Consider the following 12,776-nt stretch of genomic DNA (forward strand, 5'->3'; position numbering starts at 1 on the left):
TTGTATAAATTACTAAACAAATGACAACAAGCCTTTTCAAAAAACTAAAACAAAGAAAATAATTAAAAAGAAGAGGAAAGTATTAAGAAGTAAAGTTTGTTTGTAAAAAAAATAATTATAACATATAAATTTAAATAAAAAAAAAGAAGAAAAAGAGGGAATATTCTTTTTTCTTCGAGTATGTATTAAATTTATTTTTAGTTAAGAAGAACAATATGAGATCTGTTAATATCTTCAAATTTATAGTTTACACATGCAAAAAAAAGAAAAGGATGTACCATCTCCACTCCAAAACTCATCATCTGAAGAAGTAAGAAAGAAATTACTTAATGTTGAAAATAAGACTTATTTTTCATTTGTTATGCCAAGTGGTGTTGCACTAATTGTTGCTGTTGCATTAATTATCACCTCAGTTATTCTTCCATTTATTGGAAAGGCACCTGTTAAAACTATTGAAATGACAAGAAAACAATTAGGGCAATCTCTTCCTAATTTTGATTTGGATGAAATGGACATTGAAGATATTTATTATTATTCTGCATTAGCTGATAGTGTTAATGTAACTATGAAATTAGTTGATTTAGAATTAGATGATTTAGATATTTCAGAACTTTCATTAGATAAATTGTATTTCCTTACTATGTTATCTGATAGATATGAATTAGATATTAATGAATTTAAGGGAGAAACAAAGAAATTTTTTAAGGATTATGGATTTATTGATGATTTAGAGATGGAAGAAGAACGACTTGAAGCAGATGACCAACATGGAGAAACTATTATAAAAAGATTAAAACCTGAAAGTGTTGAAGCATGTTTTTATGCTATTGAAATTATGAAGAAAACTGGAGAATTTAAGAGTTTTAAGAAAAGTAAAAAGTATCAAAAAATGATTGAATACATCATTAAAATGCAAGGAGAGTCTGGATTAATTTATAATAATAAAAATGTAGAAACTAGTTTAAAAGTTATGGTATTTGCATTGAAACTTCTTACTGAAGCACGTAATAATGGAATTATAAATCGTGAGATTGATGAAGTTATTAATAAAGTTAAAAATGTATATGAATATGCTATGAATATTGATGGTAGTTATGATTATTTTTTGGAAGATACTCCATCATGTTTTGGAACTGCTTATGGAGTTGTTGGAAGAAAATTAGTTGGATTAAAAATAAAACCAACAACTAAACAATATTTGATGTCATGTGTAACTGAAAAAGGACCAGTTATTTTTAGAGGAGAACCAGAAATTGATATTGAAACTGGTTATATTATTAATGAAGCTCTTAATGGAGTTAAAGACTCACCATCTCAACATAACGAAAAAGCATCTACACTTTCATGTATTTTTATTGCTGTTGCAATTGTTGTTTTTATAAGTGAAAGTCTTGATCAAAATACATTAAAAGAAATAATAGTTTCACTAACTCTTTCACTTATTGGTTCAATTATTGGTTATCTTCTTCAAAATACAACTCTTCAAATATTCTTTATTATTCCACTTGGTTATTGTATATTCCTTTCAATAAAGAGAATTGAATCCTGGAAGAGACATGCAATGTTCTGGATGATTGTATTAACACCAGCTAGTATTATTGGATGTGTCTTATTTATTATTGATTCATTCTTCCCAACGTTAATAGTTGATATGACCGCTTCATATATTGTATTTGCTATTCTTGTTGGGTTATTAGTTACTAATCAATTAGTATTTTATTCATTATTTAATGACAAACATAAATACCAATGGTTCTTTGATGCTTCTCATCTTGCTTATTATCTTGCTTATTTCACTTTAATTATGCTTCTTGGTGCATCAGATAATTTTGAATTTGTTCTTTCTACTTTACAATTATCAGGAAGTATGACATATCATTTCATTGGAGTTCCAATAATATTCCAATCACTCTCTTTAGTAGCAATTGCCTTATCTGTTCCAGCTGTCTCTCTTATGGCTCAAATAAAAAATAATTGAAAGAAATTTTTTATCTTTTGTTATTCTAAATTTTAATTTTTTGTTATTTGGAATATTTTATTGAAACAATTTGATATAATTATTATTTCTTGTATTTTTGACTTTTTGAGAAAGAAAAATAATGACATTTTACTTATCAAACAAAAGAAAATGGATAAGAATCAGATTAAATGATTTCATTAAAGAAGATATTTAAAATGAAAAAATATAAAAAAAACAACTAAAAATAAATGAAATCACTGAATTAAAGCTCAAACTCGAAATCACCAACAAATTCCATTGAATTTGCTTTTACCATCATATGACCAACACACACGATTAATGAGAACATAAACACTCCAATTAATCCAACACTTTGAGAATAAACAACAAAAATGATGTAAAGGATAAAGTAAAATAGTAATAAAACAATTGGTGCAACTTTTAAATAAAAACGAACAACAGGAGATTTTTGATTGAAGAAGATAATAATGAATGACAAAGATATTAAGAGATGAATAAGTCCATATATTGGTTTAACTAAACTAATAATATAAGTTAGTATTTATTTAATACAACAAATTAACAAACAAAGAAATACTAAATAATATGGTAAATAACACAATATAATTTAATTTAAATGTATCAATATTATATTTCATTCTATGAAAAAGTTGTTTAGAGTTAAATTCGTAATCAACTGAGAACCCCCAAAATAAATCCCATTCAAGTTGAGTATATCCATGACTTTCATTGCCTTCAACCAATGGAATTCCTTCATCTTCTATTTCATGAACTTGTTCATTTAATTGTGTAGGTTTATTATCATTAATACTAGTTAAAGGAACTGTTTCACTCATTTTTATAAAATTGTTTTTTAAGTTCTTTTTTCTTTTTTTTTTAAGGAAAACAAAAAAAAAATTAATAAAATGAAATAAAATATTTTTAATTTAAAAGTACATCTCATTGTGTTTCTTCAATTTTTAATAATTCTTCTTCTACTTCATTTATCTTAGGTCTTTTCTTAGGCTCTTTATCCCAACAAGTTAGTACAAAATTATAAACAGATTCTGACATACTTTCTGGCTTTTCTAAATGTTTTCCTGACATAATAAATTCTGAAATATGCCAATTGCATTTAAACCGAGGATCATTTTGTTCAAACGCATCACCCCATTTGATTGTTTCAAAAATAACCACTCCAAAAGCAAAAATGTCAGCTGGGAATTTATATGGCTCTTTTAAGAATATTTCAGGCGCCATATAAGTCAAAGTTCCAACTCCAAAAGTATAATTTATATCTGTCATTAACGTGCTAACACTTCTTGAAAATCCAAAGTCAGTAATTTTTGCATTAACTGGAACATTAGGTTCTAATGAAAATATTAAAATATTGGCTGTTTTCATATCTCTATGTAACACTCCATTGGCGTGAAGATATTTAATTCCTTTTGCAACGTCAAGTAATATTTTTTTCTTTAAGTTAAAGTCTAAAGTAGGATATGTTGTAAATAAATCCCTCAAACTACCATATCCTGCTAGTTCTAAGACAACACAATACCCATTGTGTATTTCAACTGTTCCTAATAAATCAACAATATACTCGCACCTAAACTTTTGTAACAATTCAATTTCTTTTACAAAATTTTCAAAAACATCTGAATGCATACCAATACTTTGCATAAGTTTAATGGCAACAGGCCTATGGTTATATTCCCCTTTGACAACTCTACCATATCCTCCAATTCCAAGTTCTTTATCTTTAAAAGAAATTGATTTTAGATCTAGTTTATAAGATGTCTCTGTTACTGCATCAAAACAAACAAGTTTAGTTACTTGTGATTTAGTTTTTAAGTCAACAACATCAATATGTATTTTTTGTTCAATATGACATGTACAATATGGTGTCACTTCCATTTTTATTGAAACAGCAGTGTTCTTTTTCAAAATAACTACTCCTGGTGTAATTGAAATAGAAAATCTTACATGGTCATTAGGTTCTTGCAATTTAACAAATTGAATTCGAATAGAATTTTTACTTATATTCCCAACGTTTATAATAACTTCTGTTGGAACAGAAACTGGTAATTTACGTTGATTATCAAAGCGAAAGACTTTCTCTTCAAGAGCAAGTGACTGATAAAATACATTTTTAAATGAAAATTGAGCAGAGTAAATATTAACAGTTTGATAACTTATGTCTTTTGCTCGAACTACCTTTTTCAATACCATACGTGCAATACAACCTGTTAAGGTAATAATAATTATTAATAACGTAATTGATAATAAAATAATTATTACTATCAACCACCACACTGGAGCTATTTCACAATATCTATGACTTGAACTCACTTGAAACCAAAAACTACATGAAGAACAAGATGAGTTTGAAACTCTTAAACAATGAGAAACTGATGACAATGGAATACATGTACCAAAATCTAAAATATAATTATCAATACAACTTAAACATAAAGAGGATGTACAACGAGTACATGAACTATTACATACTATACAAGTATTTCCTAATAAATAGTATCCATCTTCACAAACTGAACATCCATTTTCTGTAACTGGATGGTGACACCCTTTAATTGATGAACGAGAATAACATTTATTATCAACAATTGATAAATAATTTGTTGAATTGCATCTTAAACAACTCCATTTATTATTACAAGTAGCACATTCTTCCATACATTTTCCACAAATTAATCCTGTTTTATAATATCCTTCATTACATGTTGCACAACCTCCAGTTAGTGCAAAAGTATTACAAACATCTTTTAATTCTTCATTAATAATACATTGATGGTTTTGAATAAATGATTTATTATCACATGTTAAACAAAAATCAGAATTATATAAACATGTTCTACAATGTTCTGTACAAGGTTTACATTCTCCAAATTTTGTTTTATAATATCCATCTTCACATCGTTCACATATTTTTGTTGAAACAAAAGAACAATGTGGAATTTGGTTTATATCTTTTACACATGTATTTCCATATAATAAATAATTCTCTTCACATTCAAAGCATTGTTCGTGATACATTTGAATACAATGAGAAACTTCTTTAGAGCATAATTTATTAAGATCAACAATATATCCATTTTCACATAATGAACATTTTCCATCTTCTTCAATTTGACAATGAGGAATTCCACATGAACCATCTGATTGTAATTGAAGTGGTTTTAAACATTTAGTACATTTTTTATTTTCACAAATTTGACAATTTGGAGTAACTATTGTACAAGAAATACACTGTAATCCATCAGTATAATATCCTTCAATACAAAAAACAATTGAACTACTTGAAACAATTTCTGTACTTTCTTTTTCAAAACATTTTCCGTTAATAGAAATAACAGGAGTTGAAGTTGTTTGTTGGCATAAATAACAATGGTCTTCAAAAGAGTCACTACAATCGGTTACTGCATCTGAGCATATTCCATTTAATACAGTATTTCCTTTAGAACAATGATTACATCTATTGTGTTGTGCTACAAGACATTTTTCTTCCATTGGAACACAAGACCCTTCAGTATTAAGATAATAATTATCATCACAAATAAGACATGTAGTTGATGTACACCGTTGACAATGTTCTTTTTTACATTTTGAACAAAGAGTGAAATAAGAATTACTAAAATAATGTTCTGGGCAAGTAATACTTGTTTTAGTTAAACAACTCATTTTATTATTTAATAAATAAGCAGATGAACATAATTTAACACTTGTAAGCTGTAATAAATTTCTAATTCCATTTAAACACACAAGGTAAAGTGGAAGATCACCATCACTAACTTTATGATAAAGTAACTGATTATATTTATCATATTTAATAATAACAGGATAATGTGATTGAATAATAAGTTTTAACCTAGATGAACTAATTCCATAAGCACTTGTAGTTAATTCAGTTGATGAAAGAAAAGTTTCTGATAAAGAAAGTCCGTCATAATCTCTACTAAAAAAGATTCTATAATCGTTAATATTTGTTGGTTCATTTGTAATGGACATAGATTCGTCTCCAACTAAATATAATGGTAAAATAGAAAATCCAATATTATCAAAGTGAATTGACTCAATAGACCCATTAATAAATTGATAATAACTAGATGTTTGAAGAATATGTAATTGAACTCGTTTATCAACAAAAGTACTATAAATAGTAGAATTACCAATATATAATAAACCTGTTAAAGAATGAGTAATACAATTAGATCCAAAACAAGGACATAACCTAGAGGTAAATGGATAAGGTGTATTAGCATCATCTGATAAAGGATCAGGCCATTGAGTTCCATTCATGTAACAATGTTGATAAGGGTCAATATGATTTGGACAATATTTATAGAGCCTATTATCATTTAATAAAATAAAGTGAGGATTTTTAAGTGTCATAGCAAGGTTATTATGAATTTCAAAAGTAGCTAGATAAAAACATTCTCCACTAAATGTATGAATTGTTACATTTGGATCAAACATAACTTCTCCAAGAAAGAAGTGAAATAATGAAAGCTCTTCTGGTGGTGAATGAATATATAATTTCGATTCATCAAACATTCCAAATTGTTTAAATAATGATTTTGAAGTAGACAGAGTATCAAAAATAAATGAGTATGGATGATCCTGATAAATTTCCCATGCACTTTTATTATAAAATTCAAGTTTAGTAAAAGGAGGAAGAATACTTCCTTTAAAAGTAGTTGTAGAGTCTTCATAACAAGTTAAAGCAAATGTATCTGAAAATGTTATATTTCCATCTAATATAAAATGACTTTTTTTCTTTATAACAACTGAAGTACCAAAAAATTTACTATTTCCAATGAGAGTAAAATTAGATTTATCAGTTAAAGAAATTTGTGAAGTAAAAAAATGATTTTGGGATTGTAAAACAATACTAGAGATTCCAAATTCTGCTAATTGATCAATTAGAAGAACACTATTACTTCCAAGTTCTAAAATCGTATTTGTTAATTTAACTAATGTCACTGAAGATAAATCTAAGAAACACTTTGATAACCCCATAAAAAGAGTATCACTAAGTTCAAATGAATCAATAACACTGAATATAGAATCATCTAAATAAATAAAACTATTATTAGTTGATATAAATGACCAAGTAATTAATTCAGTATTAGGAATCATAGCTAAAGTTGAATTATTAAGAAGTAACGATTTCATTTGTAAACCATCATTATTTTTTAATAAAATTGAAGACGAATAGAGTTCTATTTTATCAGCAATTAAATATTGTAATTCATTTAAAGTAAATTTAGAATTTGTGATCGTCAATTTTCCTGTACTTTCGAATTTTATAAAAGAAAATTGGGTTATATTAAAAATATCAAAATCAATAAAAATTGATAAAGATACTTTTGCTTTTGGTGTTTCAAATTTAATTTGATTTTGAGTTATCGTCCCATTAATGTTCACATCTGCACCATCTTTTAATAGCAATATATAATTATTTTTAACTTCATTTGAAATAGTCAATTCCACTTTATTTTGAATAATTAAAATTATTTCTTCTCTTTCGATTAAACAAGTCTCATCGAATATAAATTTTGACGTAACTGTAATAATATCACAACCGCTCTTAATTATTTCTCCGCTTTCATTAATATTATTTTCGCATGTACTTCCATTTGTAACGCAACGTACTAATTCTTGTTTTTGAGACTGTACAAGGATAAGAATATAAAAAAAAACAATCCACTTCATTTTCCAACAAATATTTTAAATTTTTTTTTATTTTTAGTTCAAAAATTTTATTTTTCCTTTTTTTTTTAAAAAAAATCCAAATTATAATGAAACTATAATTTTATTATTATTTTTTAGCTTATTTTTCGTCAAACAGTTTTTTAATTATTCGTTGATATTTTGTAGAAATTGCTTGTCGCTTTAATTTTAACGCTGCTGTCAACATTCCATTTTCTGGTGTCCAATCATCTGGTATTAATGCAAAATATTTTATACGTTGTCGTTCTGTAAGTGTACTTTCAGCTTCTTTTAATAATTTTTTTACTTCTTGAATAACCATTTTATCTTCACATGCTTCTTCAAATGGTTTGTCACTAATTTCTTGAATAACATTTTTATTTGGAAGAATTAAAGCAACAACAAAATCATGAAATGCATCTGCAAATACACAAATAGAATCAACTATTCTTAATGAACTGTATTTCGACTCAACAAGTTCTAATGAAATATATTCTCCACATGGTTGTTTTACAATATTTTTCTTTCTGTCAATAATAAAAATATGACATCGTTCATCAAATTTCGCTATATCTCCTGTACATAACCATCCATCTTCAGTAAATGCTTCTTTACTTTCTTCTGGTCTATTAAAATATCCTTTAGATACAGGAAGTCCTCTAAATAATAATTCTCCTTGTGGTGGATTATTAGAAGTTAAATATCCTAATTCTGGTACATCCCTTAATTTTGCTTCATACATTGGGAATAAACATCCAATACTTGATAATGTAGCATCTCCATGTGGCATAACACTACATGCTCCACATAACTCAGTCATTCCAAATCCTTGCATTATATCTACACCTGGAACAACACATTGAAGAAAATGTTGTAATTCACTGGGAAGAGCAGAACCACCAATAATAATAGCTTTTAAATATCTTCCAAATAATGAAACTGCTAATGGTCTAAAAGCAATTGCATTAACTAATTTAACTATTGGCATAAATAAATAAGGACTTCTTAAATCAAAATTAACATATAATTTTTCTTTGATCCAGTAACAAGCATTAAATATCTTTTGTTTTGAAATCGATGATTTATTAACTGTTTCAAGAATTGCTTTACGGACTCTATTAAAAACTGTTGGTACACCAATTAAAATAGTTGGTTCTAGTGCACATAAATCAGACTTACAATTAATAACTCCTGGAGATGTTAATGTTCTAACATTTGCATATCCAACAGTCCCTCCATGCATAATAACAGCAAATTCAATGCATAGTTCAAAAATATGTGCTAATGGTAAATAAGCAATAAGAACGTCTTGATCAAAGAAAATATTCTTTTGATACCCTACTGATAACATCAATATTTGTTTTTGTTCTACTAAAACTCCTTTTGGATCTTTAGATGTTCCTGATGTATACATAATTAATGCAAGATCATCTGGTTTAACTGGAGTAAATGATGAATGAATTGTTGATTCTTTTAATTCATTGAATTTAAAAACTTTGAATTCTTTTGGGTATTCTTCAAGCTCATCAACACAAATCAATTTTACATCATTTGGTACTTGAATTTTATTAATTCTTTGTATTGTTTCTTTAGAAACTACAATAGCTTTTACTTCTGTTTCTTTCAAAGCAACACTAACTGATTCATCACCTAATGTTGCATAGACAGTTACAATAATAATACCTTGTCTACAACAAGCCAATAACATAGCCATCCATTCATATCTTGTTTCACAAAAGATTGCAATCTTATCTCCTGCTTTAAATCCTACATCTGCAATTCCACTTGATAATTTATTAATAAGTGTTTGAAATTCAACATCTGAAAGGTACTGATAATCACTCATTTGATATTTATATAAAACTTTCTCTACTTCTTTGTTGTTTGTAACTGTTTTAATAGTTTTATATGGCACTTCTTTAATGAGTGTTCTATACCCAATAAGTTTATTTTGATGTCTTCTAGTCATTCCATTAACAACATCTGCAATAGTTTCAAATCCAGGAACATTATAATCTACTAATTTATCAATACCACCATATCCTCTCATAACTCTACTCTCTCCTGAATTAGCTTCACCAACAAAACACCCATTTAATTTTTGATCATATCCATTAGGTCTAAGGTAATAAAGAATAATAAGAGAAACAATAACAACAACAAGTAAAGTAGTTCCAATAATGCTCATTTTAATTCTTTTACTAATTCAAGATCAAAATTTTATATTACCTTCAAATGGTCTGTACTTGCAAACAAATTGTCTGTTTATCTTTTCTTCTGAAAGAAAAAACTAACATAGTTTTTCTTTTTTGTCTGTCTAACAGACATTTCAAAATTGTTTTTTTTCTCGTTCTTTATTTCTCAAAAAATATTAATTTTGGTTATTTATCACATTTAAAATTTTTTTTATAAATCTATAAATAACAAAAAAATAAAATGCTATTCAAGAAAATTCTTTGAAAATTCTCCGGAAAAGTTAACAAAGAAAACCAGCCCAAAACAAAGAGATTTTTTTCATGAGAAAAATTCAAAGTTCTCAAGAAAAAAAAAAAAAGAGGTTTAATAATTCTCAATTTAGAACAAAATAACTGACCAGAGGAAATTGTTGCGTTGAATATTATTTATTCTTTTTCTTTATTAAGTTTTATGATTAGATAATTGATTTAAAATTTCATCTAATATTTAAAGTTGAACTTTGGGGTCAGATCTACTTCTCATAAATAAAAATGCCAGACGAAAAGACTTATCTCTTACGTTCAAAATTGGTTGGTTATACTGACTCCTATGACCTTTATGAGTTGTTTACAGGAAAACTTATTCCTGAGAGTCAAGGATGTGATTATGAGAATTTTGAATTTCCTGTATTTGACAGAAAGATAATCTGTCAAGTTAATGCAACACTTCATATTGAACAATGCATTTCAAATCCATCATCTATTAGAGGGTTTCAAATTTTATTTTGTATTTATGATGTTAATGATAAGGAATCTATTCAATTTCTGAAAGCTCAAATTCCGTTTATTCATCAGAAATGTCAGTTAACAAAAGTAGTTGTCATAGGAATAACAGACGGAAGTGAGAGTAGTGTTGTCACTGAACAAGACATTATTGAAATGACACTAAATTATAAATTTTATCATCTTAAATTAAATGCCAATGACAATAAAAAAGAAATGTTGCAAAAATATTGTCTTGGATATCTTCTTCAAAACGATTCTGAATTTAAAAATCTTTTATGATACTCAGATTCAAGAAGTTAATAAAAGTTATGGAGATTTAAAATCAACAGAACCCAATAAAAGATCAAAAGTAAAAAGTTGTGTTATTGTTTAATTAATTTAGTTATTGTTTTTAATAACAAAATATTACCAAATGTTATGCAAGCTATTTTTTAATGCATTAATATAACTAATTATCCACAACCTTACAACTCTCTTTTATTGTTACAGTCTAATTTATTTGCTTTTTTCTTTTAAAAACGTATTAATCATTTTTTTAAGACAGAGAATACTATTAGTTCATGAAATAGAATAAAGGATGTGATATGAGACTAACATGTTATGAATGTCTTGCAATGGGTAATGCAGTTGGAATGATTGAAGTTGTATTACGGTCTGAAACGATTGCTGCTATTCAAAAGAAAATGTATGGAGGAAATGTTTCAGCTGCTTTTCAAGAAGATCCATTATATAAGTGGTTAAAAGATAAAAATGCAAGTGATGATGAATTTTTAAATGCACAACAAAATTTTATTTATTCATGTGCAGGATATTGTGTTGCTACTTATGTTCTTGGTGTAGGAGATAGACATAATGATAATATTCTTCTTACACCAACAGGACATCTTGTTCATATTGATTTTGGTCATATTTTAGGAAATGTTGAAAAGTTTAAAGGATTTAAACGAGAAACAGCTCCATTTGTTCTTACTAAAGAATTTGTATATGTTATGGGAGGAAAGAATTCTGAGGGATTTAAATTATTTGTGAATTTATGTTGTGATACATTCTTAATTTTACGAAAGAATTATCATGGATTAGTTAACTTATTTACTATGGTTTGTTTAATTATTTCAGTGTAACAATAAATAAAAAAAAACTTATTGTAATAGATGCTTTCAACTGGATTACCAGAATTAAGAAGAACAGAAGATATGATTTATTTATTGAATAGCCTTGTACTTGATATGAATGAAGTTGATGCACGTGCATATTTTGAAAAGTTAATTAATGTTGCACTTGAAGCTGTCATGACACGAGTAAACAATGCTATTCATATCTTTGCACATCCTGACGTCAAAGAAGATGTTTAATTTACTTTTTCATTCCATTAAATAATATTAAACACAAAAGTTAAATTAATTCAAATGAGTCCATACACATTTTAAACATTTCTAGAAATCGTACAAATAATTGAGAATTTTCTGATATCATCCAATGAGTTCTATTAACAATAAAATTTACTGTAATGTTTTGTTTAAATGCTTTATTTAATATATTCCCTAAAAATCCACAATTTTGAAAATACATTGAATTTCCAAATTCTGAAACATCAAATGATGCTGATAATGATTGATGATCTTTTGCTGTTTTCAAAATTGTATCAATTGCATTATCAGTTACTTCATAGTAATGTGCAAACACATCATCTAAAATCATACTTATTGGATTTTTATTAAATCTACGATAATCTAAAGCAATTAACCCATGGAATGAAGAGATTTCTTGTTTTAATTTTTGTGTTTGTTGTGAGAGTTGAAGAAGTGTTTTATCATCACAATTGCCAAGACATTTGTTTTTAACAGTTTTTGTTAATGAAATAGCAAATTGATAAGATTTTAATTTATGTTGAAATGATGAAATATCATTTAAAAGACGTGTTGTGTTTGATTCATTTGATATAATAATTGATGGAATAGAATGTCTTTGTATTTGATTTAGAAATGTCTGAGTTTCAGTTAATTGAATTGAAGAATAAAAATCTGGAAAACTAATTCCAATTTCTATTTTAAATGATAGCATTGTTGACATTGTCTTTAGTAATGAATAATAATCTAAATATGTTTGTAAATATATTTCTTTTTGTG

The 12,776-nt window shown here is 26.6% G+C and overlaps 7 protein-coding genes across 7 annotated transcripts, besides 11 other annotated features; 3 read left to right on the top strand and 4 right to left on the bottom strand.

Moving 5' to 3' along the window:
* Positions 1-103: 103 nt before the first annotated feature.
* Positions 104-145: a sequence feature (AT_rich).
* Positions 146-253: 108 nt separating this feature from the next.
* On the top strand, positions 254-1,978 carry EDI_147020 (uncharacterized protein; the record flags this gene model as incomplete). Its single annotated transcript, XM_001741074.1, has 1 exon — positions 254-1,978. One exon carries the CDS (start codon positions 254-256, stop codon positions 1,976-1,978), a length of 1,725 nt encoding a protein of 574 aa, XP_001741126.1.
* Positions 928-949: a sequence feature (AT_rich).
* Positions 1,962-2,066: a sequence feature (AT_rich).
* Positions 2,067-2,166: 100 nt separating this feature from the next.
* Positions 2,167-2,210: a sequence feature (AT_rich).
* A 12-nt stretch (positions 2,211-2,222) lies between these two features.
* Positions 2,223-2,817, bottom strand: EDI_147030 (uncharacterized protein; the record flags this gene model as incomplete). The annotated part of the gene is made up of 2 exons (XM_001741075.1): positions 2,223-2,502; positions 2,549-2,817. 2 exons carry the CDS (start codon positions 2,815-2,817, stop codon positions 2,223-2,225), a joined length of 549 nt encoding a protein of 182 aa, XP_001741127.1.
* Positions 2,581-2,616: a sequence feature (AT_rich).
* Positions 2,816-2,913: a sequence feature (AT_rich).
* Positions 2,914-2,920: 7 nt separating this feature from the next.
* EDI_147040 (protein serine/threonine kinase, putative) lies at positions 2,921-7,693 on the bottom strand (the record flags this gene model as incomplete). The annotated part of the gene is made up of 1 exon (XM_001741076.1): positions 2,921-7,693. One exon carries the CDS (start codon positions 7,691-7,693, stop codon positions 2,921-2,923), a length of 4,773 nt encoding a protein of 1,590 aa, XP_001741128.1.
* Positions 4,213-4,257: a sequence feature (AT_rich).
* Positions 5,658-5,678: a sequence feature (AT_rich).
* An 11-nt stretch (positions 7,694-7,704) lies between the features above and the next one.
* Positions 7,705-7,761: a microsatellite.
* Positions 7,762-7,771: 10 nt separating this feature from the next.
* Positions 7,772-7,809: a sequence feature (AT_rich).
* A 2-nt stretch (positions 7,810-7,811) lies between these two features.
* EDI_147050 (long-chain-fatty-acid--CoA ligase, putative) lies at positions 7,812-9,878 on the bottom strand (the record flags this gene model as incomplete). The annotated part of the gene is made up of 1 exon (XM_001741077.1): positions 7,812-9,878. The coding sequence occupies one exon, from the start codon at positions 9,876-9,878 to the stop codon at positions 7,812-7,814; it is 2,067 nt and encodes a 688-aa protein (XP_001741129.1).
* Positions 9,879-10,053: 175 nt separating this feature from the next.
* Positions 10,054-10,128: a sequence feature (AT_rich).
* Positions 10,129-10,416: 288 nt separating this feature from the next.
* Positions 10,417-10,929, top strand: EDI_147060 (uncharacterized protein; the record flags this gene model as incomplete). Its single annotated transcript, XM_001741078.1, has 1 exon — positions 10,417-10,929. The coding sequence occupies one exon, from the start codon at positions 10,417-10,419 to the stop codon at positions 10,927-10,929; it is 513 nt and encodes a 170-aa protein (XP_001741130.1).
* Positions 10,930-11,234: 305 nt separating this feature from the next.
* On the top strand, positions 11,235-12,002 carry EDI_147070 (phosphatidylinositol 3-kinase catalytic subunit gamma, putative; the record flags this gene model as incomplete). The annotated part of the gene is made up of 2 exons (XM_001741079.1): positions 11,235-11,747; positions 11,802-12,002. 2 exons carry the CDS (start codon positions 11,235-11,237, stop codon positions 12,000-12,002), a joined length of 714 nt encoding a protein of 237 aa, XP_001741131.1.
* A 40-nt stretch (positions 12,003-12,042) lies between these two features.
* Positions 12,043-12,720, bottom strand: EDI_147080 (uncharacterized protein; the record flags this gene model as incomplete). Its single annotated transcript, XM_001741080.1, has 1 exon — positions 12,043-12,720. The coding sequence occupies one exon, from the start codon at positions 12,718-12,720 to the stop codon at positions 12,043-12,045; it is 678 nt and encodes a 225-aa protein (XP_001741132.1).
* Positions 12,721-12,776: the final 56 nt, after the last annotated feature.

This window comes from Entamoeba dispar, genomic scaffold (assembly GCF_000209125.1).
Source record: "Entamoeba dispar SAW760 scf_1105229463519 genomic scaffold, whole genome shotgun sequence".
NCBI classification, from domain to species: domain Eukaryota; phylum Evosea; order Mastigamoebida; family Endamoebidae; genus Entamoeba; species Entamoeba dispar.